The following is a 27097-nucleotide window of genomic DNA, read 5'->3' as shown; positions in this document are numbered from 1 at the left end:
CGCACCCCTGCCCTCTTGGTCCCTCCCCCAGCCCGCAGGCTTAGATTGATCACCTGGCCAACAGGAATGGGTGGGTGGAGGTGGTGGGGCAGGACTGGGGACTGGCGAGTGGGCGGAAGATGGCCCTGATTGCAGGCTAGGTCTAGAGACCCCACCTGCGCATGATTTTGTGCCCTGGGCCTCTCATATATATATAAAAGCCTAAGCAACTGTTACAACTGGTCAGCCGGTCGCTATGATGCGCACTGACCACCAGTGGGCAGGCACGCTGCTCAGCTGACCAACGGGTGCCAGACGCAGGGCTCATGGCTGGCCACCACAGCTTGGAGACCACAGTGGAGTGGCAGTGAGCCTGAGAGACGGCGGCGGTGGCAGCAGGGGCAGTGGTGCTGGGATGAGCAGGAGTGGCAGGCTGTGTTGGACTGCCCGTTTCCCGCAGGCCACGTTTGAGGGACCCCACCCATGCATGAATCCATGCACTGGGCTCCTGTCATTACAATAATGCTTACACCTCTTGGGGATAGTGGTATTTACTGAGGAGATTACATTTCAGAATGCATCCCTGCCAGTTGGGGACAACAGCTCTTCTGCCCTCTATAGAGGGACAGAGTAATGTGAGTAGTGTAATATGGAGTCTCTTTTTTTAAAAAAAAAAATATTTTAATGATTTTTTACAGAGAGGGAGAGAGAGTTAGAAACATCGATGAGAGAGAAACATCGAGCAGCTGCCTCCTGCACACCCCCTACTGGGGATGTGCCCGCAACCAAGGTACATGCCCTTGACCGGAATCAAACCTGGGACCCTTCAATCCGCAGGTTGACGCTCTATCCACTGAGCCAAACCGGTTAGGGCTACACTCGGTGTCTTATACTTGTGACCTTCCCCTTAAGAAAAAGAACATAAAATTACTATAGAAAGCTGATGTTCTAAGGAGTAGCATTTGAGCATTGTAATTTTTTCTTTTTTAAAGGGATGGGGCAACAACCAGATCCAGCCTTTGGTCGAGTGTCCAGTCCTCCTAATGCAATGATGTCATCAAGAATGGGTCCCTCCCAGAATCCTATGATGCAGCACCCTCACACCGCACCTATGTATCAGTCCTCGGAAATGAAAGGCTGGCCATCAGGAAACCTGGCCAGGAACAGGTGAAGAACAAGGACTTTAAAAGCAGTTCGTATTCTAGTGCCAAACGTTTAGATGATCTCTGCATTTTTGAGTTAAGTCTGTTTGAATGGAGAGATCAAAAGGCCTGGGTTCATATTGGAAAATGCTGTTCGGTGCATCCATTTGTGAGTCCTTCCTCCCATGCGTGTATCTGTGACAGCATTGAATACGGACAGCTGTGAAAGAGGGCAGGCTGTCCGGGAGTTCCCGCTCGTGTCCTCTGCTTAAGTACAGTGACATCTGGCAAAATTGTGATAGTCTCTGTGTGTGTTCTGTGTCACTAAAATCATCAGGGTAACTTCACATTTCCTTTGCAGCTCCTTCCCCCAGCAGCAGTTTGCCCACCAGGGGAATCCTGCAGCATATAATATGGTGCACATGAATGGCAGCAGTGGTCCCATGGGACAGATGAACATGAACTCCATGCCCATGTCTGGCATGCCCATGGGCCCTGAGCAGGTATGGGATCTGTTTTTCACTTTCTCAAAATGTTTTTCTTGATCTCTGAAAGGAACCCAAGTCTCAACTGTAATCTAAATTCCTAGGTAGATTTTTAACTTCGATGTAAAACTTAAAAATATAGTCACTGAAAAAATTTTTGGCTTGAAGGCATTGGGCCACTAGATACTTTTGATAATTTGAGATCTAAGGAATCTGACTCAGTCAGCCAGAACTATGTTGCAAGCCATCAGTGTAGATATAGGGATTTATTTTTTCTTATGCAGTGTTTTCACTCACCGTTTCTTTTGGTTGCTAACAGAAATACTGCTGACATCTCCACACCAGGACTTCTGAAGAAATCACTGTACAAATGACACTGTACTAGGATTATTGGGAGTAAAGAAATCATTATTCTAGGCACCCAGCTTTGAAGAAAGGACCAGCTTTGATCTTCATCAAGGGTATTCCAAGTGATGTCATTTGAATAGGACTGGATTTTAAGCTGAAGTGCGATATTCTCGTCCCCCCCACCCCCAATGTATCATGGTGTTCAAAACAAATAGTTTTGGCATTCTGCTTCTTAGGGAGATGGTTCTGGAGGTAACGGAGTGTTATTGATCACAAAACACTCCTTTGGCCCTTCTGTCTGCCTGACTATTCAGTACAGGATGTTGGAGAAATCAGGAGACATGAGAACATCTGGTTTCTCTAGTTGCAGTATTGGAGGAAGAGCAAGTGCCAGCCTTCATTTGTTTTTGTCACTACCAGGTAGTTCTGTTCCGTAGGGTTGGCATTTCTGAATTCTCTTTTAATGATAGTGTTGAGTTGCTCCAACCCTATTCTTGGTTGTCCTAGGCTTTAGTTAGGCTTTTTATTTGCTCCTAACGTTTTGTCATACTTCACCTCCAGGAATTCTTGATGTCAAATGGCCTTGTAGAAGGGGAAATGAGATGACAGTATTTAATTGCAGCAGTAGCAACTTTTCATATGCTAACGTGCCGCCGAGTGCACTTTATTTAAAAAATAGTGGATAAATGCAATATTCTTGAGGTCTTGAGGAATGGTGAATCACATTCCTGGTTTTTGTCTAATCTGTTGGATAAGAACTATGATTTTGTTGTTGTTGAAAGTACTGGTGTCACCGTTTGCCTATATGGTAGAGCAATAACGCTTTTTGAAAATAAACTGCAGAAAACCCAAGGCCAGGTACTGCATTCTGAATCAGAATTTCGCAGTCTTTCTGTGAATAGATTTTCTTTTGTAAATATGACCTTTAAGATATTATATCATGTAAAATATGTATATACTTCTTTTGTAGGTCACAACAGCTCATTTTTACAGAGTTTGTGAAGCTAAATATTTAACATAGTTGATTTCAGTAAGCTCAGCGTGGTGAGGTTACAAATAGAAGAGACATCCCTGAATTTTTTGGCCTGGGGGATAGGACAGCGATCCAAAGCTTTTCCTTCTCTCCAGCCTTAGATGCCTCGCTCTTTTCAGTCTCTTAATCTAAAAGCTTTTTAAAGAGATCATTTGTTTAGGTGTAGGCATTTACATTTTTTTTTTAATTCTTCTACCAGAACTAAGCACTTTGTTAATTTTTGGGGAAAGAATAGACATGGGAAAATAAACGTTTTTAAAAAAGCTATCAAGAATTTAAAAATATTAAGCAATTTGATTTAAAGTGGTCCATAAATAAAACAATAGCAATTCATGTTTTTTTTTAATTGGTGTCTTTTTGTCCACTTGAGGATTGCTCTAGGTTTTGGTTACTAGGACCTGAATCCCAATTGAGCTCTCAGGAGTGGAATCCTTGATGTGTGGTTTACGATGTCTGCTCAGCTGTGCTGTCATTCACTAACATAATGCTTTCACCATCCCTGAGAATAAGAGTTGTGTCCTGGTAATTTTCGTAAGGACTCAGCCCCGGGAAGTCAGTTTTGCATGATTCAGAGCTGCAGTCTGAGCGCCGTTGCACTCCCTCCTTCTGCTATCCCTGCCCTTGTCTGCTGTCACCACTCCCTGACACTTGTCAGTTGGGAATAGAAAAAAAAAAATCAGATTTAATTCCCTGTATCTGGTTTACTTTATTAGGTTCATATAATTGAATGAAATTGGGTTTTTGGAATATCTATGAATTTCAAATGTCTCTGTTAGCTTTGGTGTCACATCCTAGCAATAATTGAGAGCCAGTTAATTTTTATTTCACACACATTGAGCTAATCTTTCTAGGTGCCTCTAAGGTAAGATCATTTAATTTCTTTATGAATAAATGAAATCTGTATTTCCAGAACCACCACTAGAATGGATTTGAGTCTGACACCCCATTCCCTCCTGCCCTGTTAAAAATAAATCTAAGATTGTAAATCCATCAACTTCCATCATAGTGGCCTGTACTTTTCAGATAATACATCCTCCTGTCCGGAGACAGAGGCATAACGAAGTGTCTGTCTTTTTAGACACAGTTGTGTGAGGTGTGTCTGAACCTTTCTTGTTTCAGTTGTGTGTGCGTGGGAGAAACAGGATGGTGCTCTTACCTTCCTTGACTTTTAAAAAAGAACAAAAAGTTTTGTGATTCTTTTCCTTAGTCCTGGCTCCAGGCTAACGAAGGCAGCACCCCTTTTTTATATGAAAAAACAAAAGTTATAAGTTTTTATATTTTCTACTTGTTCATTTTATTGGTGCAAACTTAAGATTCTGATTTTCTTTTAATAGATGCAATCTTTGAGATAATTTGTTGTTTTTAACCTTTATTGCCCTTTTATCTTTTTTGGATAATTCTTTGTACTCCTGCTGCCTACCTCTCCTCTCCCTACTTTTTTAAACCTTGGTATTTGTTGGGTGAACAATATAAGTAATCTTTTCATCAGCTTTTAGAATGTGAGATATTTCCAGTATACCTTTTTTGCTGAATCCAAAGATATATATATAATATATTTTTAAAGATCATAATGATATAAAGGAGGTACATGTTTCTTCCTTTAAAAAAACAAATAGAGATTGTTAATGTTCATATTATGATGTCACTTTTCTAAGTTGTACATCTTGATGGAAAGGTGTAAATATCAATCAATAAGACTGCTTAATCCAATTCACTCCCGAGGTGAGTTGGGGGTGTAGAGGGAGGTATTGTAGAACATTGGTTTGCTGTCCTAAAAGTTCTTTGATCCAGAGATAGATGCAGCTGGAAAGTAACAGAATGCATTGCCCATTACCCATATGCCTGTCCAGTTCCCTTTTTATTTGCAGAAGCCATGAGTTTGTTCCCAAGTCGGAGATGCAGAGGAGCACGCAGGAGCTGCTCTTGAGCCCAAGGCAAACTGTTCAATGAGCAGGGTGTTATTTTCCCTTCTCTCTCTTCCTCTCTTCCTGATGTATGGGATTTTGAAGATGGAAATGTCATTCTGAGAGCAATATTTAAATTCTCAGGAATTGACTTAAAGTGTTGAGAATGAATTCAATCAAGTTTACATTAAATGTTGTTTTTTTAAAGAAATCTAAACCATCCTTTAAACTGCAAAGACTCAAGACCACGTGGGATAACTTATGAGATGGTTGTGTGGTAAGCTATGACTGTTTTGCTGATCATTTGGGTGTCATTGTAAATAAAGGTTTCTATTTAAAATTGAAGCCAAAGAGCTTGCTTTATTTATTTAAAGAAAAATCCTTATTGGATTAAAGATGAAAAAGAAAGTTAAGGACTCTTATTTCAAATAATAGTAGCTATTTCTGTGAGATTCAAATAATCTTTTTCCCCCCTAAATGCCGCTTATTGTGTGCAGCAGTAGAACAGCAAAACTGGAGATTATACTCTTCAAACTCGTTCCAAAAAGAAATCTTGAAAAGCATGGAACTGTTCTTACAAAAGGTGAGCTAGAAGGGATCATCTATTGAATGAGCAAGGGGTTGGATCAGCTGGTGGCTGAGGCTCCTCCTGTTTCTAGCAGCTGTCTTCACCAGGTTAGAAAGGGGTTAGCAACTGCTTTGCATTTGATTCAACACATTTTAAAAATGAGGTCCCAAAGCTGGTGTAATGTGAGATTTACCGGTGAGGTCCGTGAAATATAGTAAATTTTAGTCATTAATTTGTAACCTCTGTTCTCCCTTAAAAAACCACTCAAGTCCAAGGTGTCTCCTTTGAAAAAGTTGTTGACTGGTGGTGTCTTGAGTGATTTCAAGGGGGAAAAACCCCACAAAAAACAAAACTCCTAAGAATGGCCTTTTACGAAATGTCAAAGGTTACCTCATACTGACTTCTGGTCATTGGCTGAAGTTCTGAACATTGTATGACACTACTTAGACTACAAAATTTACAACTTCATTAAAATGTGGGATTGTACATCAACTTCATTTCTTTTCAGGACTTAAGAAAACACTGGTTCTGGGGGAGAGAACACAGGAATAGGGGCTATGGTACCTGGTTGGGAACAGAACTGTCCACACTGCAGGACTTTACTCACACTGGCCACAGCGTTTATTGACACCACCACGCTTCAAACTGGGTTTCTTCTTAGATCCCCTAAATTCCACGCTGGTTACATGTAAATAGTCACATATTTACAGTGAAGTCCGTTTCTTCAGAGGCAGCCAAGGGCTCTAGTGCTAGGTAAGTGTCACTTCTTTGTGCTATTGACTTGCTATCCGACTGTGCACCATCCAGCATCTGCACGTTGCCTCTGTCCTGCCTCTTAGTTCGTTCTTCGTGACTAACCAAAAGATAAGAGGATTTAAAATAGGGTTGGTCTTCCCCTGTGACTTAAAAAAAAATATTCCAGTGACTTTTTATCCTTTGGGGAAATTAAAAAAAAAACAACCTCTCTTTGTTCTTTTTCCCTTGTGAGCCTCGGAGGGTTAGTGGTGACTTTGATATGAAAATGCATTTTGTGCAGCTGGTGAGGTACAATCCAAAGCAAAAGCAAGGGCAAAAATGGACTTCCTGAAGTAGCACTACTCCTGGTAGTCTCTTCCAGAATTTGCCATGTCGACTGAAAGCAAGTTCTGTGTCTCTCAGGTCTCCTGGTTAACAGCATAGTTTGCCTGGAATCACACAGGGTTTTGCATTGTCTGGATGGTCAGATGATGCCTCTGTTGGGAGGTCCATCCCATGCTGCTTAGCCTTCCCAGCCTTCCCACAGTTGTCCCCTGTGGAATAAAGCAGACCTGCCTCAGTATTTGATTGTCATGCTGCTATGGTTACTCAGTCCTACAGCTGCGTCAGCTTTGCTTCAAGGATGTGGCTGCTGAGAAGGAGTATTTCTAGGTCCCTCAGACCAGGCTTGCTGCCACCTCATATCTACATTGTCAGTTGCTGGCATTTAAAGATAGGGGTAGAATAGTGGCCAAGGAGAATGTGAGAGAGAAAGATTATGTGCCTTAATTCTGGGAGCACCAGAGACATGCTTAGTTGGCCCTATTAAAGCTGCATAGGTTTCTCCGCACATAAGGAAAGAAATGAATAGGCCAGAGGTTGCAAATGGCAGCTCATCAAGGCCTTTTGTCTGTCTGCATGGTAACTTAATGTCAAATTAGTTGCCAGTGTTAAAAAAATTCTCACACATATTTGAGTTTCTGGATTTCCCTGATGAATCAGAGGATTTTAAATTACGTTGCATTTGTGCCTTTCTCTTTAGACTAGAGGTGACCTTTCGAGGTTGCCACAGTCTCTCAGCCCCCTGCCAGCCTCTATTAGCACTGGAGGGTGCAGCATGGATGTTTTGGTAACGATTTAATGAAGCTGCCCAGCTGATGTTATATAAGGACCAGGTAACACTTCTGCAGCCACAGCCTTCAAGGTGTCTGGCAGTTACAATATTTAAGTGCGTCTCATCTTCTAAGGAATGCCTTCAGTTTACCAGGCACAGATAATTTGTAGAGAACAACAGTGTACATAGACAGGATATTAACCTAAAACATGAAATGTACTCAAGGATGTTACTTCACAGGAAAGACATACAGTACTGTTTCCCCTCTCATTACAGGAACAAATGAGAGTAATATGTAAGCATTGGCATGCACACAGAATAGCCTTGGCAAAACGAAGCAAGCCAGAACCAGGTCTCTACTTGTAAACTGGTTCCTCAACTCACAGTGATTTGGAAGAAGGTCTCTTCATTTCTGGCCACTTTCGACGCTGAAACTGCCTAGGTTTTCAAGTGTCAAAAGGAGAATGAGTGTTAACCATCACCAAGAAAGAAAGAGTTACCCCCAAAGAACAATACAAAGATGGTCTCTTAGGTGACACCTATTACTGGTGGGCGATCCAGGCCCCTGGCAGACCAGAGAAAGGGCAGTCACAGAGGTTAGACTAAAGGATGGGCCTTGACATGGGACCATTCTGAGGCGTTAGAAACAAAACCAAATACCTGTACTGTTCATAGCTTCCTCCATCTTTAAGTCCTATGCAAGAGAAACGAACAAAATAGAAACTGAATTTAGAGTAAATATGGAACAAGCAATGATGAACTTTATAACTGCCTTTTTTTTTTTTTTAAACACTGAAGGCATTTCGTCACAAACCCATGGTGTTGACAGTGTTCCCTAGGCAGGCAGAGTGGGATGACTAGGAGGTGAGCTTTCCTGGTGCATTCCTTCAACACTGACCTTGGTCATGGTGGGGGAGGCAGATGCGGGCACAAACACCTATGCTACAGAAAGCCAAGGGCCCTGAGAAAGGCAGGTGGTGGGAGGTTCGTGTGCTGCTCTTGGCAAGTCCCCTAGAGGATATGGTAGTGTGACCAAGTGCGTGGGCTTTGGAGTCAGCCAGCCAGTCACTCTACTTATCCATACAGTGAGGACAGCCAGGTGTACCTTAGAGGGTTGTCATTGGGTCGTCAGCACAGTGGCTGGCATGTATGAGGAGGACAGTAGCACTTGGTGGATGTTGGGAAGGTGACTTTTAGTCACGGTGAGAATTCCTCAACTCCTGGTGATTCTAGGTGCATTTTTTGGGCCAGAGTGAACCCAAACTCCTTCCTGCCGGGTTACAGGCCCCGTGATGGGCGTCTACTCACCCAGGTCCATGTTGCGCGTCCGGGGGTTACACTGCTTGTAACCCTTGCAACTCCTCAGCTCCATGAGCTGTACGTGTAGCTGATTGAGGACATCCCTGTCCAGTGTATTCACCGCATTCATCAGCTGGTTGGAAGGAAGGTGGGTCATCAGCCAGGTGAGTGCTGGCCCCTCCACCCCCACCTCTGCTCCCAACCAGGGCACTGCCTGCAGGCAGGTCGGGAGTAGCAGGTGCTATGGGATGGTAACCTTTGTTTCTGCAGGAGCCAGAGTTGGGAACAGTTAGGACTACTTTTTGCCTCTAGCTTCATCAGGCTCTCACTTCATGAGGATAAAAACTCATGAGGGTAAAACCACCTGTGTGCTTAACACTGAGCTCCTGGAGCCACTGGTTAGGAAACTGTGCCTTTAAGCAGCCTTCGATCACAGTCCCTGGGTCCCTGCTTAGCCTGGGAGCTACCGATGACTGAGTAACCTACATGCTCTGCCAAGCCCTTTTGTAAACACAGGGATGACCTAGCTAAGGAGAAAGACTGGCAGAACATAGAATGGCTGGCATTTAAAAGTCCGATTTCACGTAAAAAGTTGACTTCAGCCTTCTCTTGGAACACTGGAGACCAGCGGGTGCCAGGGCCACACTGCTGAGAAGCTGTAGTGCTGAGCTCAGTAGTGACTGTCCGTTGAGGTAAGACATGCTGGTTCCACGCACCAGACTCTGTGGCTCCTCTTTGTCTTACGTGTTTTGGGCCACAGGTGATTTAATATACGGAAGCACCTGACACATAGGAAGTGCTGCATGAGTGTTTGCTATGGTCCCTGCAGGCACCCAACAGGGTTTGGCCTGGCCCTGAGGACCCTACAGTCCAGGAGCCTTCACAAGTTCCCACACAGCCCGCATTAACCTCGCTAGGGAAGAGGCTGTAACAGGGTCTAGATTGCAGATGCAGGAAGATGGAGCCCCGAAGTTCTCCGGGGCTTCACAACTCGCTTCTGTCTTAGAGACTCTTATCGATAAGCGATAACTTCTCGCTTCTGCATGGGGGCCTCATGCCAGCACCTCTGAACCCCATGCATCTCTCTCCAGGATGGGTGGTCTGTACCTGGTAGGGGTCTGTGTTGAGATCAAAGTACTCGAGGAAGCCGGTTGCAAATTCACAGAAGAGGAAGTTGTGGGTCTCGTTGATTGTCCGCATGCACCAGTACGTGTTGTTGTTGGCGCTGGTGCAGGCACAGAAGGGCCCCACTGCCAAGGGAAGAGAGCATGCCCTGAGTGTGCCTGCACGAGGAAACCCAGTCTGCCAGCAGGGATTCCTGTCCAGGACGGCCCCCTGAGCCACGGCCTGTTGGGAGCACTTGTTGACCCCTGATGTTGTCAGGGAACCTGTTCCCGAAAGACCTGTAGGGTCTGGCAAGGGGGCAAGCTGAGGTCCGAGAAGCCCCTGCGGCCCAAGCTGCCCTGCCGGCCCCGGGCTGGCTCACGTGTCCAGAGAGGCGCGGTCTGCCAGTGCTGGTTGTCGTGGGTGAAGCACGTGAGGCCCGGCATGCTGCACGTGTCGTTGTTCTGCAGGCGCTTGAGCAGCTTGCGAAGTTTCTTCTTGCGCTTCTGCTCCCGCAACAGCCACACCTTGTCTTTCTCCTGCAGCCCCTTCCTGTGGGCAAATAGGGCCACACCTCTCTTGGCCTCCCCACCTTAGAGCCTCCTAGGGGCCATTGACCCTGAACGTCTGCTCCTCTTGCCAGAGAGCTGTGAGCACAGCCCTAGAGGGACCCCCAAGTCCCACTACAGTTCCGAGGCAGCATAGAGGTGGAGAGAATTAGGAGGCAGCTGGGACTCTGGCTCACACCAGTTTCTTGGGCCTGTGTCCCACCTGCATGGTGGGGTTGCAGTAACCACTCCAGCCCCCAGGGGGCGGGGGAGGGGCGTTACTGGAGACCTCTGTTGATCTGCAAGTCAGTCCTGAGCTTCCCAGGGAAAGGCCAGGACTACTTTTTCTTGTTTTAGCCTAAGGAAGGGCAGCCTCTGTCTCTCTCCCCACGGGCCTTAAGCCACCCTTACCTGAAAGGATGCAGACTGGAACCTTTGTGCTTGAGACGGCCTTTGTGCTGGGTGTGGTAACTGGAACAGAACCCAAACCCCAGGTTTCAGAAGCTGCTTACAGAACAGTTCTCCTGGGTGGGTACAAAGTGCGGTTCCGGGACTGTCCCTCTTTCTGATGCAGGGACAGGAGGGTATCTCGCCAGGGTGGCAGCTCCCTGCCTGCCTGGCTCCTTCCTGCAAGTGTGAGCTGGGAACCCCCTAGCTGGAGGCTCCGGCCACACAGAGAAGGTTGGGATAGGTGTACCTCAGCCTAGGCTGGAAGCTGTGCCTGACTTGTGTGGCTTTAGCCTCATCACCTGATGGTTGTCCCCACCCCCCGCCACCCACCTCAGGCTTGGTCAGGACAGGGCCAGCCCTGGGGGCACCCATGTTTTACAATCCCTTCTGGGACTGTAGCAGAGATGCTACAGTTGGGCTGTCTGGTACAGTAGCCACATGTAGCTATTTGTTTAAACAAAACTATAAATTCAGTTCCTCAGTCACACTGTCACATTTTAAGTGCTTACGCGTGGTTGGTGGCCCCCATACTGGCCAGGAGATACAAGCATTTCCATCATCACAGAAGTTACCTTGGACAGTGCTGCTCTGGGAGTGCAGACCCTTGGGCTAGGGGTCCCCTGGGCTGGTAACGGGACCTCCCGCCACATGGGCTATTCCTGGGGGGCAATCCACAGAGGCCCCTCCTGGGAGCCAGCTTGCCTAGCAGCAGCCTGCCTGTCAGCAGTGCATGAACCTGGGCGGCTGGCTGGCTGGCTAGGGCGGGGGAGGGGTGCCGGGTATGTGCCAGTGGCTGACCGTGGGGATGTGGATGACTGATCTGTTTTTAACCTGAGGGAGCAGACAGGAAGGGCAGCCTCTGTGTCTCTCCTCTGGGCCTTAAGGAGGTAAAAGTAATGGAAGGAGTCACAGAGGGATGCTGTGTTCCCAGGAGTGGCCCTACATGACTGCTCGGACCTTCATGGGGTCCCTTTGCTGCCTCCTCACCTGATTTTGTGACAGTCACATTCTTCTGGCCGCTTTTTCTTCAGGTGACCTCGGACTTCCCTCAGGTTCTTAATTTTGTTTTGCAGGGTTTCGATCTGAGTGAGAGAGGAGGCTGTGAAACTCGGGGGTGGGGGGCGGCTGGGTGAGAAGGGGTGGCCCCTGGCCATTGCCCACATTTGTGGGTGCAGAGGGAGCTCCCTGGCTTCACCTGAAGTTACCAGACTCCCCATGTTCTGTGGGGACCTTTCTCCCCTGGGCCTGGCTCCACCCCTCCCTCCCACCCCCAGTGTGGCAAGAACTGCCCCCTGCCCAGACTAGGTCACCTCGTGGTCGATGTGCAGCTTGTGGTCTTTCCAGGCCTGCAGGGACTTGTACAGGTCCAGGTCACACTGCACCGTGTCGTTCTCTAGGATGTAGCACCTGCTCGAGAGAAGGGATCACGTGATGTGTGGCCCTGAGGGGGTGAGGAGGGCCCAGCCTGTCCCTTTCACCCCCAACCTCTGCCTGGACTCTCACCGATGTGTGACTTTAATGGGGTTGGGGACTGAAGAGTCCGGAAGGCCTCCAGTGCCACTGAAGTCCCCACCGTCCTTGTCTTCTTGGTCTTCTGGCCAGTGCCGCTTGGTAAGGTTGCGGGGCTGGGATGCCTCATCCAGACTTAGATGGTGCACCTGGCCGTCCACCTCGATGGCCACTGAGCGGATGGAGCGATTACGGGCATAGCTGGCCTTGTACTCTGTGGGCATCAGAGGGTAGGTAGGTCAGGAGGGCCTGGAAGGCTGGCTGGGCGCCCTGGGCAGCAGACCCTTGACGTGGGTGGTGCCACAGTTCCCAATCAAGAGGCTCCGTGTTGCCTGAGACTTGCAGGCTCAGGAAACCAGTCACCCAGGAAGCAGGACTTGGACCCCAGTGGGAAGGACTCAAGGCGAGTTAACTGGGGAAACAGAAGCCCTAGAGCTAAGAAGGAACTGGCATAAGGTAATCTCAAGAAAGAGCTATGACTGGACAAACTGGTGCATCCATAGCATAGACTATTTGGCCATAAAGAGATGAAGCGATAAAACATGCAGATGGAATGTCCAAAACACTATGCTGTGTGGAAGGACCCAGACACAAACGACCACATACTGTGTGAGTCTGTACGCAGAATAGGGAGAGACCGAAGCACAGCAGATTAGCGGCTGCCTTGGGATGGGGGAGAGGGTTAGGGTTTCCTTTGGGGGCGGTGGAAATGTGTCAGAACTAGAGGCGGTGGTTGCACTACATTGTGAGTGCATTAAATGCTTCTGAATTGTATACTTCACAATTGTAAAAAATGATAAGTTTTATGTTCTGCGAACTTTATCTCAATTAAAAAAAAGTAAAGTGGATGTAAAAACATAAAGGCGATTGAGCCAATAATCAGAAACCTCCCGAGGAACAGAAGTCCAGGACCAGACAGCTTCACTGGTGAATCCCACCAAACATTCAAAAGAACAAACTTGTCCAAAAAGTAGAGGAGGGAACAGTACAGACTCTCTTTACGAGGCCAACATTATTCTGATGCTCAAACCAAAGGGTGCCACACACAGAGTTACAGGGCAGCATCCCTGATGAACACAATGCAGGAATCCTCAGCAAGACATTAGCAGACTGAATTCTACAACACATTAAATAAGCACACACTGTGATCAAATGGGGTTTTCCTAGGGATGCAAGGATGGTTTAATGCCAGCAAATCAATGTGATGCACATTAACAAAATGAAGGCTAATAATTATGATCTCAGTAGATACAGAAAAAGCATTTGACAAAATCCAACATCCATTTATGAAAAAAACTATCTGATAAGGGGTTAATATAAAAAAATGTATAAAGACTTATACAGCCCTGGCTGGTTTGGTTCAGTGGATAGAGCGTCAGCCTGTGGACTCAAGGGTCCCGGGTTTGATTCCGGTCAAGGGCACGTGCCATTGGTTGCAGGCTCAATCCCCAGTAGGGGGTGGGCAGGAGGCAGCTGATCAATAATTCTCATCATTGATGTTTCTCTCCCTCTCCCTCACTGAAGTCAAAAAATGTATCTGTAATACACACACATACACACACATCTACATACACATGACTTATACAACTCAAGAGTAAAAGGACAATCTGATTTAAAAATGGGCAGAGGCCCTAGCCCAGCTGTGGGCAAACTACGGCCCGCGGTTAATGAGTAGAATGTTCTAGAGTGGAGGATATAGGAATATGGATATGAGAGTAGACTGGGCCCTACTTCTTTTGTGTATAACTCCTCCCCCCTCCCCATAAGTAGCTTTACCATGTTATTTCTTTATAAAAACAACATAATATATTTTAAAAAAATAAATAAATAAAAATAGGCAGAGGACCTGAATAGACATTTTTCTGAAGAAGGCACATAGATGGCCAAACAGACACATGAGAATGTGCACAGCATCACTGCCCATCAGGGAAATGTAAATCAAAACCACAATGAAACATCACCTCATACCTGTTAGAACGGCTGTTACTACACAGTCAAATAAGTGTTGGTGAGGATGTAGAGAAAAGGGAGCCCTCGTGCATGATTGGTGGGAATGTAAACTGGTGCAGCCACTAGGGAAAACAGGTTCCTCAAAAAATTAAACAGAACTACCAGTTAACCCAGCAACTCCACGTCTCAATATTTATCCAAAAAAATGAGAACGCTAACTTGAAAAGGTATACGCACCGCCGTGTTCACTGCAACATCATTTCTAATAGCCCAAGTATGGAAGCAACCTAGGTGTCTATCGGTAGATACATATGTACAGTGGGGAACGTAAAAAAGTAAGTCTTGCCATTTACAACATGATGGGCCTTGAGGGCGTTATACTCAGTAAGTCAGATAAAGATATGCCATATGCTCTTACAGGTGAACTCTAAAGCCACCACAAAACCAAACACTCAAGCTCATAGATAAGAGAACAGACTGGTGGGTGTCAGAGGTTGGGGGGTGAAGGGGTTCGGTCAACAGGTACAAACTTCCAGCTATAAAGTCTTGGGGATGTACTGTATGGTGGCTAAAGTTAATAACACTGTGTTGCGTATTTGTGAATGGACTTGGTGGACATTTCGCAATCTAGACAAATATCAAATCATTATGTTGTAAGCCTGTCTGTCAGTTATAGCGCAATGAAACACAAAAACAAAACCCACGAATTTGAATTGGAAAAACAAAAGCCAGGCTGCACAGTCTTCCGGATGGAAAAGGGAGCGGCGTGGGGAGGGCACTTCGCTTCCCCGAGTCCCAGTTTTCCCAGCTGAGAGCAGGATGCTGCTCCTCCCGGGTGGGCCGTGAGCTGGGACTGGAAGGTGGCTTTTCTAAGCCTAAGCTGCTGAACACCGAGGGCATTCAGGCTAAAGGCAGCGCTCAGATTTGCAGCGTCACATCGCTAACACGAAGGAAAAGGGGGTGGTCACGGAGGAGTGCAGATTCCCGGCTTCTGAAGAGAACCGGCTGGGCCTGCCTGCCTGGGTCCACAGCCCGCTCCTGGCAGGAGCTGACGTGCTGCCCCTGTAGACGTGGCAGTGTGTTCTCAGTTTGGCCCTGGCCCCCCCTCCTTTCTGTTTTAAAACTGCACATCACCAAGTCTGAGCCCCTGCTGCCCTAGATGGCCATTGCTTTTAAAAAAATATATTTTACTGATTTTTTACAGAGAGGAAGAGAGAGAGTTAGAAACATCAATTTAGCTGCCTTCTGCACAACCCCTACTGGGGATGTGCCCGCAACCAAGGCACATGTCCTTGACTGGAATCGAACCTGGGAACCTTCAACCCACAGGCCGACGCTGTATCCACTGAGCCCAACTGGTCAGGGCTGGCCATTGTTTTTGAGAGAAGGGCCTGGAGCCAGTCACAGCTCAGGTTTCTGTTTGGCTCCACATGACCACCAGGTGGCGCCCAAAGCCCGAGGACTGGGTGGAGGCTGGCGGGAGGGAGAAGGGGATTCCTGCTCCCAAGTGGCCCCAGGCTCCCAGATCTGGTCCTGCTGCCCCCTCTCTGGGGACAGATGTTGGCACCTTTCATTCTTCAAACCCCGTGAACCAAAGGATCTAGGGCCCAAGTCCAGGAGGGCCATCGCCTCTTCAGGAAAGCCTTGGGCCTTTGCTGGGTCTGGGCAGCTTTCTCCCTGGTTTTCCCCTCCTGAGTTCAGTGTCCCTGAAGCCGCGGGCTGGGCCCCTGGTGCACACGTACTGAGCGGACCTCCTGGTGGGAACAGGTCACCTGCCTGAGGCCATGCACTAGACCCCGGGTTCTCTCTGCCTTTGTCTTGCTTGCCCAGAGCCAGCTGCCTTGTGTGTTCCCACCCTCCACCTCCAGCCACAAGCCCAGGGGTCCTCCAACTATCTGGCCTTCTGCCTGATGCTTAAATAAGCCACTCATCTGGTCCCAGGGCATTTGCTTGGACAGTGACAGAATTGGGTATTTGGGGCTGAGACTGTTTAGCCTGCAAAGCCTCAAATATTTACTCTCTGGCCCTTCACAGAAGAGATTGGCCAGCCCATGTCAACCTTTCCCTGGACTGAAGCCATGCCACTCCCTCTCCCTGTCACCCTCCGGTCTGTTTCCAGGGCCCCTGAGATGCCCTCCCTTCGAGGCGTCCTGGGAACCCGCAGGCTCTGGAATCTAATGGCTCGGATGAACCCTGAGCTGGGGGCGGCCACCACAGGCCATGAGCTGTGTTCCTGCAACAGAACCTGCTTTACAAGGCTCTCTGGAGGATGACACGCAACAGAACCGGCACATTCTTCAGCACCCGCTGCAGGCATGGAGCGGCTGGGCACTTTCGAAGCACAGGCGACTCCCATGTGGACGACAGGCAGACAGCACTCTTCCCCTGGCAGCTGAGCTCGGAGGGGGGCCGTGACCAGCTCGGGTGACAGCTGAGTCTTCCAGCCACGTCCAGAGGACGTCTGCCCCCCTGCACTGGCTCTCTAGCCGCCTGTCCTCCAGCCCCTGCTGGGTGAGGTGCCTTTCCCCACTCCAAAACGGCCCATTGTCATCTGCAGTAACTATGTTCTGTAAAGCCACCGAAAACACAGAACTAGCAGGCAGTAAACCCTGCTTCCAGCGGCAATGCGGGGCTGGATTCCTGGGAACCTTTGCTCACATAACATTATTTTAATCCTCACTTGAGGATATTTTTTCCATTGATAGAGAGTGGAAGAGAGAGAGGAGAAGGGGAGAGACAGACAGACATCCATTGGTTGCCTTCCACTTGCACCCCGACCCGGGGTCAGGGATTGAACCTGCAACTGAGGTACAAGCCCTTGACTGTGAATCGAACCTGTGAACCTTTGGTCCATGGGCTGACACTCTAACCACTAAGAAAAACCAGCCAGGGCTAATGACACCTTATTTAATAAAATACTAGAGGCCTGGTGCACAACATTCATGCACTAGGGGTGATGGGGGAGCCCTCAGCCCGGCCTGCACCCTTTAGCAGTCTGGGAGCCCTCGGGGGCTATCCGACTGCAGGGAGTGGGTCCAAGCCGCAGTCGGACATCCTTAGTGCTGCCATGGAGGCTAGAGAGGCTCCCGCCACTACTGCCGCGCTCGCCAGCCATCAGCCCGGCTTGTGGCTGAGTGGTGCTCCCCCTGTGGGAGCGCACTGACCACCAAGGGGCAGTTCCTGTGTTGTCTTCCCCCTGGTGGTCAGTGTGTGTCATAGCGATCAGTCGTTCCGATGTTAGGTCTATTTGCATATTGGCCTTTTATTATATAGGATGTGCTGTTGATTCGTTAACATTGAGCTCATGGCTACCAGGGCTACAACTCATGCCTGCCCCAGCTTGTCTGCCCCACGCACTTTCTCCATAAAGAGTGTCACTGCCTCCCCGCACTCAGGAACACGCCAGCACCTCGGCACCGCTGGGGGCAGTGCTAAACAGTGAGACCACAGGGAAAATACCCAGGCGTGAAAAGCGTAACACCAACTAGACGTTAAGAGGTCCTGTGTAGAGTATGAAGCTGAGACGGACAGCCCCTCTTCATTTGGCCTCCCCTGGGAGCGTGCACCCGGGAGACTCAGAGTTTTTGCGTCTGCACATGCCCGCAAATGACTGTGACAGCATCTCAAGTAGTCACTTAAGGGCCACAAATAAGGCTTAGGGGGTCGGCGAACTTGCAAACACAGACTCCATGAGCAGCAAGGACCGGCCCATCAGCCTGCCCTAATGAGCTTCCAAGTCCCTTCCAGAGCCCACCTGCCGGGAGCCGGTCCATCCTTGCTGTTTCAAGGGACCTGGCATATATGGCATACTGTTCTTAATATGTTTGGTCATCTTCTTGGCACTATGTGTTTTAACCAAGGTCACCTCTCCGAGAAAGGTTTCCCCAGGTACAGATTTTCCCCTGAAGTTAGGGAGGGAATAAAACCCCTTCACTAAGTGCCTGGGTGGAGACAAACCCCACTAGTCAGTTCTCCTGGGAGCGGCAGCCCAGGGCAGCTTCCACCTCGCACCTGCATGAAGCCTTAAAAAGCCTTGTGCTGGGGGTAAGCTGGCGGTAGTCAAGAGGCAAGACAGCCTAGCAAGTGCTTCCCCTTTACTCTGTGGTACGCCCCCACTTCCCCAGCACACCCAGAGGTGACTGTGTTCATTTACTAAGAAAGAACTGGACAGAACCTAGTGAGAGAGCATGGCAAAAGATCCTGGACAGAAGCTGGCAACAGAACCTAGACACAGAACCTATACACAGACCTACATAGAACCTACACACAGAACCTAGAGACAGAACCTAGTGAGAGAACATGGCAATAGAACTTGGCACCAGAACTTCGCTGGAGATCCTGACCAGAACTTCACTGGAGATCCTAACCAGAACTTGGCTGGAGATTGTGGCTAGAGATCCTGGCAAGGCTGTTGATCAACTGAACGCTGTCTCCGTGTCATTCCTTCTTCGCCAACTCTGTCCACATCTTTGGGGACCCCTGGACCTGCTGGGGTTGGACCCCAGCACCCAACCCTTCCTCCCTGTGGCCAGGCTCAGACAGGTGCCCTGCTGCCGCCGCCGCCCCTCCCAGCCCAGACGGTCCTTGAAAACACAAACCTGATCTTGGCTCTTTCTGAGAACCTGTGCTATGATGTGCTGGGCCCCTGGCATCTGCCGCCCCTCCCTCCTCTACATCCATCTCAGCTCTCCGTTCTCTCTCTATTCCTGCCCTTCCCCACGGGGCCGGAGGATCCTTGGGGGCTTGGCTGTGTCCCCAGCCCCCTGGCTCTGGTGAGTGCCCGTGGAATTACTTCAATGAGCGAATGGGGCTACGCAATCCCTCCCCTCGGTCCCGAACTGCCCACACTCACTCTTCTTGAAGAACTTTTTCCGGCGTCCGGCCAGGCTGAGCTGGTCGTCCCCGCCACTGTCGCAGGTGCAGGCCTCGCCGCCCTGCCCGTAGTACTTGGGCACCAGGTTGGACAGGGCGTTGCCACCGGGTCGCGCTGGCCCCTTACACTTGTGCAGCTTCAGCGTCCCCGTGGCGTCCTCCACACACTGCCACTTCTGCAACACAGCGAGGCCTCAGGCTCCGCCCCCTTGCCCTCGTCCACCCCCTGAGAAGTGCCTCCCTGCCCTTGTGGGGACATGGGCTCACAAGGGCTGCATTCCTGGAACTAGTTACTCAAGGACAGACACGTGTTGACTGCAGAAGCACAGACATGGCACAAAGGGGGCACTGCATGTCTGTGGCTGAGTGTGAGCCCGTCACAGGATGCACACGCAGGGAAGGGCGTTCCTAGAAGGCATAGCTGAGCTTGGTGAGGCCACAGCACTGAGGGAGCGGCTGGCCCAGCAGGATTAGGACTGCACTCCCAGTGGGTGGACATCTGGACAGGGGTCCTGGAGGCCCTAGAGCTACAGGCCCAGGGGCCTTAGATGGGGGCTTCCCCAGCTGGTCTGGGCCCACCCCCCACCTCGGGTCTCTTCTCTGTGCAGCTAAGCCCTGTGCTCTAATGATCTGTTCTGAATTGCAGATGCATGCCCCTCCCCTGCCCGGGGTTTGCCTGACCTTTAACCTGGGCACAGGATTTGACAACAATCCCCGGGGGCAAAGGCTCCCTGGCCTCATTGGCTGTTCCTCGTAGCTCAGAACCACTTGGCATAAACCCAAGGCCGAGCTCTCCCCAGAACGCCAGCTGCAGGAGGGCGTCACTTTCTGTGGATGGCATTTGAGGTTGTTGCCACGGTGCCTAGAACAGTGCCTGAGGAGCAGGCCTGGGTCACGTTTAAAGGGGCAGTCATTGGGAGGGAAGGAAGGATGCAGGGGCACCTGTCCCAGCCCCAGGGCTGAGCCCCGCCTCCTCACCTGTCCCAGCTGCTCGCACGCGGTCTGGTACTCAGCCCGCTGGCACAGGTCTTTCACGCGCTGGTACTTGGGGAGGAAGTTCTCCTGGGCGTCCGCCTTGTCACTGTCCCTCTTGTGGAGCAGCTTGCTGTGGGGCAGAGAACGGGACCCAGGGCTGGCCTCCCGGCTCCGGAGGAGCACGTGGCCTGCCGACGAGTGTGGCGCCAGCCTGGTCCAGCCTGGCCACTCTCCCGATCGTTAAGGGACTTAGGAAGTGGGGGTTTCTATAAGAAACCTCCCCAAGTGCATGCGCTGGCAATTAACGGACACAGCGCAGGCAGCACCAAACATGTGGCCTCCAGATGCAAAAGCTGTGCCAACCACAGGAACAGCAGATGCGCTTTCGTGGCTGAGGCCGTGGACACGAGAGCCAGGCCAGGCACCATGGGAAGGTATGATAACAACAGCCCCCCACCCCACCCCAACAGTGAGAACTTTCACACCGCGGGTGCAGTGGGGCTGCCAGAAGCTTCCTGGGATGTGGGGGGACCTGGGTGGCTCCTCAGGGCCCAGCACTCACCCTCTCTCCACCAGGAACGAGTCCCGCCAGACCCTCATCTTCTTTTTCAAGTGAAACCTGGGGAAAATCACACTCCATCTTCTCACCAATGTGGGGCCTCATATCCCCGCCCCCTTCTCCCAGGAGCAGGATCGGTGCCCAGAGCCACCTTGGTTCCCAGCCAGCACAGACCCCGGGGTCCCAGGGGAGGTCCCAGGGGAAGACGGGGTGAGCAGGGACGGGAAAGGCTTTGATGCCCCACCCTCCCAGGCGGAAGTTACACTCAGTCACGTGTGTGTCCGATTCTGTGCCTCCCAGGAAGTCCAACAGCTCCCTTAGGCAGCACCGGGTGGTGAGGCTGCCTGACTTGGGGGGACTTGCACTGTTTTGGAGGATGCCCTCCTGGACCCTCTGTAGCTGGATTTGGGTAACTTAACTGCACTTGATGCTGGGTCACTCTCATTTCCATTTCCCAGATGGGCTCAGGCTGTGGCAGCTTCCATCCTGCACTGACTCCCAGGTCCCCTGCTCCTCCCACCTGCCCAGTCCACACCCATGCAGCTTATCAGCCTCCCGGTCGGAGGGAAGGCTCAGCAGAGGGCATCCCCTGCAGGGCGGTCAACGGGGACAGGCAGTGTTCATCCAGCTCGCAATAGGCGGCTCCCTGGGGCCATGAGCCCAGTGGACGTTACAGTTTTGGCCACCAGGTGTCGCTGCTGCCACAGCAGTGGCTATGTCCTCCTGCTTTCCTGACCTCACCAGGCTAAACTCACCTTCCTGGGTGCCTAAGTTTTGCTCCCCATCCCTGTTCCTTTTCCCGCCTCTGGACACCTAGGAACATTGCCATCCGCCATCTGCATCAATGGCACAGAGCATGGCGACTGGGAGTGCAGCCTCTAGTCTGGAGTCTGAAAGCTGGGCCGGAGCCAGACCTGGTCAGAGACCTCCGACAAGTCACGTAACCTCTCTGGCATTCAATTTCCAAATTGGTCACAGGGCATCAGCATAAAGCCCACCTCACTGGGTCATAAAGATCTACATGACGAAATGCCATGCAAAGTACTCAGCGCACAGCCTGGCCACAGGAAGTGCTGCATGAGTGTTAATTCCTGTTGTTTCAAGTTGAACACAAATTTAGGGTCTACAACTGGTCACCCTGGCCATATTCCAGATGGGAGGACGGAATCTTAGAGGGGGCAGCCTCTCTCCCAGGCGGGGAAGTGGTTGGGGTGGGGAACCCTGGAACCCCAGCTCCTGATGCGTGGAGCAGCCCCCCCACCAAATCCACATGGTTTGGCCACAAGTTTACACGGGTTTGGGGGAGAACAGCGCCCCTTTCCCCTCCTCACCGATTCATGGGCCTCTCCGTGTCCAGCAGCTTCAGGATGGATTTCCCATCCATATCCGAGGGGATGTCCAGCCCTGCGATGTCCAGGATGGTGGGGGCCAGGTCGATGTTGAGGACGATGTGGGGGTTCCTTGGGGAGGCAGGGAGATCATCACTGAGGAGAGGGGTGGCTGGAGGGGTGGAGGTGGCCAGGGACTGGGGCCCTGCAGGTAGGAAGCTGGGACCGTGCCACTCCCTGAATCTCAGCCCTTAATGATCCTCTCTGTGCCCCAATTCACCTGAACCCTGCCCCCCCCCGCCCCCCTTACCTCTGTGCCCCAGACACACACAGGGGCTGGATTCACAGGCCACACCTGGCTATCTCTTCAGCCAGCAATGCCCTCTCTGTTCCCAATATCTGAACAAAAGGCACCCACCCTTAAGAGCTACCCCAAACCCAGGGCCTTCCCCTGGACCCTTCTCCGAACCTCTGGGGGCAACACCGGCCCCAGTGCTGCCCCTGACAGCCAGGCACAGTCTGGCCGCAGGGCCTTTGCTCTGGCCAGAATGTTCTTTCTCCAGATTCCAGCACAGCACTTTCCCTCTCTCCCTTCAGTTCCAGAAAAACCCCCTGACAGACTATGTGGCCCGATGACCCCCAGGCCTGGTGTTCACATCTTTGTGGCCAAGGCAAGAGAATAAATACAGCCAGGGCGGCTGGTGTCACTCCATGCTCACGTTACCCACTATGTGACTGTCTTGCTAGCGCGTCTCCATCGTCTCTCACTGCAGGAGCAAGCTGCCATGGCGCCGCCCCCAGCAAGGACACTTGGGGAACAGTCTGGGGGGAAGGCTGTGTGCGTTCATGTCCGCTGCCGGCACTTGCACAACCCGTGAGCGAGGACGTGGGGCACGTGACAGGCCAGCGACTGCCATCCTCCGGCTTCTGTTCAGACCACTGTTGGGTTTTGTCAGCCAGATGGCTGACAGTCACGGTGACTCTGCCACCACAGAACGCACCCGAGAATGAAGCCAATTCACATAAAATAGGGCCGACAGATGGAAAACGAGAGCTGCCTGCGGGGACAGTGGGGCTGCTGGATCCAGCCGTGCCTGAAGCCAGAGCTGGCCTTGGACTTCCCGATTACTTTAGTCACTGCATCCCTTTATCTTATTCAGTCTTGTCCGGTTTGATGGTCACTTCTGCTTGCAACCAAAGGAGCCCAGGCTGACATACTCTTGTGTGTCTTCAGCCCCAAGCCTGACATTGGTCCACTCTCTGTTTTGTCTGCGTGGGGTTGTGGTTTGGGGTCCCGTGAACCGGATCACAGACTCGGACACCAACCAAGCCCGTAATGCCAATGCCTACAGAGCCCTGGCAGGCCTCATTCTTCCTATTCACAGGGTGGCGCAGGGGTTCTGAGGGAGCATGGAGTGGCAGACAGGAGCACGTGACCCCGGGCAATGCAACCGCGGGGCCTCAGTTTCCTGAGGTATAAAAGGGGTGAGAATAGCCTCTACCTCAGAGGGTTGCTGTTATGCTCAAAGGAACACAGGGGTGTAAGTGTTTAGCCCTGCGCCCGAGGAATGAGCGCTACAGAAACACAGCTACTATTATAGCTCCGATGACAGGTGGGGACCCTGAGACCAAGGACGGGGAGGGATGTGGTGCGGTCGGCAGAGGAAGAGGGATGAGGCTGGCTTGCCTCCGGAAACGGTCCCCAGGCGTCCACGCGGCGGGACGTCTCAGTCCCTGCCTGGCAAGGCCGCACCTTCCGGGAGGATTCTGCAGCAAGCCCGGTCGGTGCCGTGGGTCCTGTCCGGGCTCCGGTGGAAGTCGGACCAAGTAAGTGACTTAATGGCAACTCATCTGCATCTCACAGAGCCACTCAGTTGGTGTCCGTGAGGTACCCTGGATCCGGGGAGGCTGCTGCAGAGATGCCGGGCCTCCCACCTCTCCTGCACCCGACGTGGCGTTTCTGGCTGCCAGACATGGCATCCCAAAGGCTAACCCACGGAGAAGGCTGGCCGAGGGCCACGTGGTCCCCGAGGAAAGATGGCAGGGGAGCCAGTTTACCTCTGCGCTGCGGCCTGAGCTGCTCGGCCGATCATACGACACCCCCATCCCTTCACCCCGGCGGCAGGATCCCTCCCGACGTCCACCAGCCCCAGGGGCTCCCAGCCAGACAGAAATCAAGGCGGCATTCCCACCGCTGGCGGCACAGGGGCCAGCTCCCGCTCCCCTGGCACAATGCCCGCCACAAACATTCTGTTTTCACAGGTGCTCACGGCTCCTGGCCCCTCCTTCCCTAACAGGCGTCTACAATGCGTCAAAATCCACCCTAAGTGACACGGTCGTTGTTTCACTTGGCACCGAGGCTCACCTGCCCGACGGGAGCCACCGGGGCGTGGGCGGGCTGCACGGTTGAATGCCGGCCTCTTGTCTGTCTGGGTGTCCGCGGAGCCTCGAGGCCTCCCTGGGACTTTGGAGCCATGGGGGCGGGGGTGGGGGCACTTACAGCGAGCCGGCCTCCACGTTGGGGCCTCGCACGTAGAAGGGGACCCTGATGTCAAACTCGTACGGCATGGACTTGCCCTTCACCAGGCCGAACTGGCCGATGTGGTAGCCGTGGTCAGCGGTGTACACGAGGTAAGTGTTGTCCAGCTCGCCCGTCTCCACCAGCATGTTGTAGATCTGAGACACAGGGAGCAGGTGAGGGGCTTGCCCGCCATCCCCCCAGGCTGCGGGGTCTGAGGCCTCAGGCCCTCCCTCCCCTGCTTCAGGGCCTCGCTCAGCCCTCACCGCCCAGCGGCCCAAGGCTGGGCCAGTTATAGCTGCAGCCTCCCCACTGCTGGTCACTCTCGGTCCCCTGACTTTTCTTCGCAGGGCTCCTCGCCTTCTCTCTCTCCCCCTTATTTGTGGGTTGTGTGCCCCTGTGTGAGAAGGTAAGCTCCATCAGAGCAGCGATTCTGTTGCTCACAAATGCTGATGAATGAACGAATGAATGAATGAATGAGTTGGATGTGGCCGTGGCAGGAGCCTGTGATCCGCCACGGTGTGTCCAGCAGAGCCTTCCGTGACGCCGCAATGTTAATTTCTGTCCTGTCCTCCAGCCACAGGTGGCTGTTGGGCACCTGACATGTGGCTGGTGTGACTGAGGGACTGAATTTTAAATTGTGTGTGTTGTACGTAAATGTAAATAGCTGTGGATAACTCGAGTATGTGCCCTATATCCACACCGTGGGATATTACTCAGCAGTAAAGAGGAATGAAGCTCTGATAGCGCCACCAAGTGGCTGAACACTGAAACCTCATGCCAGTCACAGGAGAGCAAATACTGTGTGAACCCATTCACCTGAAATGTCAAGGCAAATCCAGAGACAGGGCGGACTGCTGGCTGCCAGGGATGAAGGGTTAGGGGGTGCGAGAGGGAGTGGCTAAGGGTGGCGGGGTTTCTTTCTGGGGCGATGAAAATGTCCTAAAGTTGACTGTGGTCCTGACCATACAAGTTTGCAAATGTTAAAACCACCGACCTGCACGCTTTAACGGGGTGAGTCGTCTGGTATGTGAACTACACCTCAATAAAGCTGTTGAGAAAATGGCAACAGCCCCACATGCCACACGTTGAACAGAACAGAGCCAGGGCAGAAAGGATGTTCTCAGCCGCTCTCCCGGCCTGAGGTGGTGCCTGGGTTCTGTCTCCGTTTCCCATTCCTCTCCAGCGGGTGACCCTCGGGACGGTGCAGGGCAGGGAGGGTCAGCAGGGAGGGGGTGTGGGGGGGGGGCGGCCTACCGTCTCCATGGAGTCGTCCACGGACATGAGGGTCTGCAGGCGCTTCCGCTGGAGCATGTTGGTGAATTCCATGTGGATGGGTTTCATGGGCCCCGTGTAACGCATGATCCAGTGCTTGTCGGGGTTGGGCGCGTAGTTGTAGCTTGGCGTGCTGGCGGGCAGACACACAAGCAGTGGTCAGGCGGGGACTGGAGGGGGGTGCTGGGCCGACCCCAACCCACCCAGGCCATGAGCGAGCGCTGGCCCTGAGCGGTCTGCAGCCCAGCACGGACACCCCTGCATCTGGGGGAAGTGGACGCTGCTGTCAGGGACTCGGCTAAATGTTACGTCGGCCTTTCTCTTATGTGGGGCGCCACGGGGGAAGACCTCAGGAGGTCTAGCGTCAAACAGTGTGGAGCCACAGACGCAGAGTCCCTCTCATGCCGCTGTCAGCGCACCCGGACCCCAAGGCCAAGGGTCTCTGGTGTCCATCTTCCTGGAACACCCGTCTGGAACCTGTCCCTTTCCCTTTTTAAAGCAGGAGAGAGGCTCCGTGGGGAGCCTCCAGCAGGCACAGCGCCCAATTCTAATCCGCCAGGACGGCATTCACTCTCCAGTTACCCTGGGTAGGCGGCAAGCGACAGCTATCACGGTTAAGGCGCGACGACCGAATTTCCCTTTGCAATAGATTTTGGTTCAAAAGAGGGAAGTTGATTACAAAATCGGGTTAGTAGCAGCCATGCCCGCGTGGCCAGCGCTGTGAGGATGGTGCCTGACGTGTGCATTTGGGACAACCACACTCTGTGACTTGGTGTCACCGCTATTCCTCCCTGTGGTCAGCTCTCCCATTTACAACAGGGAGGGTTAGAGGAGTCTGGGTCCTGCTGGTGGACGGGGCGGGTGGAATCAGCTTCCCTTTTTTGAGGATGAGGAGGCCCAGGGAGGGGACTACCTGGCCAGAGGCAGAGCTCCGGGAGCGGGTCAGGCGGGCCAACGAGCTGTTATCAGAAACCCTACCCGGCCCCCGCTTCCCGCTGCCCCTGCCCCGGGCCTGACTGTGGACACTCGCGTTTGAGCAAAACTTCAGCCAGAAAATCCCCACTGGGAGAACATATTTGCCAATGTTATCACCGATAAGGGTTTAATCTCCAACATTTACAGAGAACTCATACAACGTAACAAAAGTAAGATAAACAACCCAATAAAAAAAATAGGCAAAGGACCTAAATAGACACTTTTTGAAAGAGACATACAGAAGGCCGAGAGACATATGAAAACATTCAAAGTCACTAATCATCCGAGTGATGCAAATCAAAACAATGAGGTACTATCTCACACCTGTCAGAATGGCTATTGTCAACAAATCAACAAACGTGCTGGAGAGGATGCAGAGAAAAAGCAACCCTCCTGCACTGCTGGTGGGACTGAAGAATGGAGAAGC

At 51.6% G+C, this 27097-nt stretch overlaps 2 protein-coding genes across 5 annotated transcripts in view; one reads left to right on the top strand and one right to left on the bottom strand.

Annotated features, from left to right (window-relative positions):
* The window catches only part of NCOA3 (nuclear receptor coactivator 3), a 51789-nt gene extending 46553 nt beyond the window's left edge, over window positions 1–5236 (top strand). For all 3 annotated transcript variants that reach the window (XM_006773525.2, XM_006773523.2, XM_006773524.2), the window contains 3 exons: window positions 972–1146; window positions 1483–1624; window positions 1926–5236. In XM_006773525.2, the coding sequence (XP_006773588.1) occupies window positions 972–1146; window positions 1483–1624; window positions 1926–1937 (329 nt within the window). In that variant the 3' untranslated portion in view covers window positions 1938–5236. The remainder of the gene's footprint in view (window positions 1–971; window positions 1147–1482; window positions 1625–1925) is intronic.
* A 672-nt stretch (window positions 5237–5908) lies between these two features.
* SULF2 (sulfatase 2) overlaps window positions 5909–27097 on the bottom strand; it is a 74044-nt gene continuing 52855 nt past the window's right edge. Inside the window, exons 5-20 of one of the 2 annotated variants that reach the window (XM_006773521.2) lie at window positions 25678–25828; window positions 24403–24578; window positions 21906–22034; window positions 20578–20634; window positions 20019–20145; window positions 19021–19216; window positions 12213–12432; window positions 12020–12116; window positions 11697–11791; window positions 10671–10730; window positions 10094–10263; window positions 9715–9857; window positions 8617–8740; window positions 7969–8002; window positions 7693–7746; window positions 5909–6748 (exon numbers count right to left, since the gene is read on the bottom strand). In XM_006773521.2, the coding sequence (XP_006773584.1) occupies window positions 6718–6748; window positions 7693–7746; window positions 7969–8002; window positions 8617–8740; window positions 9715–9857; window positions 10094–10263; window positions 10671–10730; window positions 11697–11791; window positions 12020–12116; window positions 12213–12432; window positions 19021–19216; window positions 20019–20145; window positions 20578–20634; window positions 21906–22034; window positions 24403–24578; window positions 25678–25828 (1864 nt within the window). In that variant the 3' untranslated portion in view covers window positions 5909–6717. The remainder of the gene's footprint in view (window positions 6749–7692; window positions 7747–7968; window positions 8003–8616; window positions 8741–9714; window positions 9858–10093; window positions 10264–10670; window positions 10731–11696; window positions 11792–12019; window positions 12117–12212; window positions 12433–19020; window positions 19217–20018; window positions 20146–20577; window positions 20635–21905; window positions 22035–24402; window positions 24579–25677; window positions 25829–27097) is intronic. The other variant, XM_006773522.2, reaches the window with a different exon arrangement.

The sequence above is a fragment of the Myotis davidii genome, unplaced genomic scaffold, assembly GCF_000327345.1.
Source record: "Myotis davidii unplaced genomic scaffold, ASM32734v1 scaffold827, whole genome shotgun sequence".
In the NCBI taxonomy this organism is placed as follows: domain Eukaryota; kingdom Metazoa; phylum Chordata; class Mammalia; order Chiroptera; family Vespertilionidae; genus Myotis; species Myotis davidii.
This window is presented reverse-complemented; position numbering and strand designations above follow the sequence as displayed.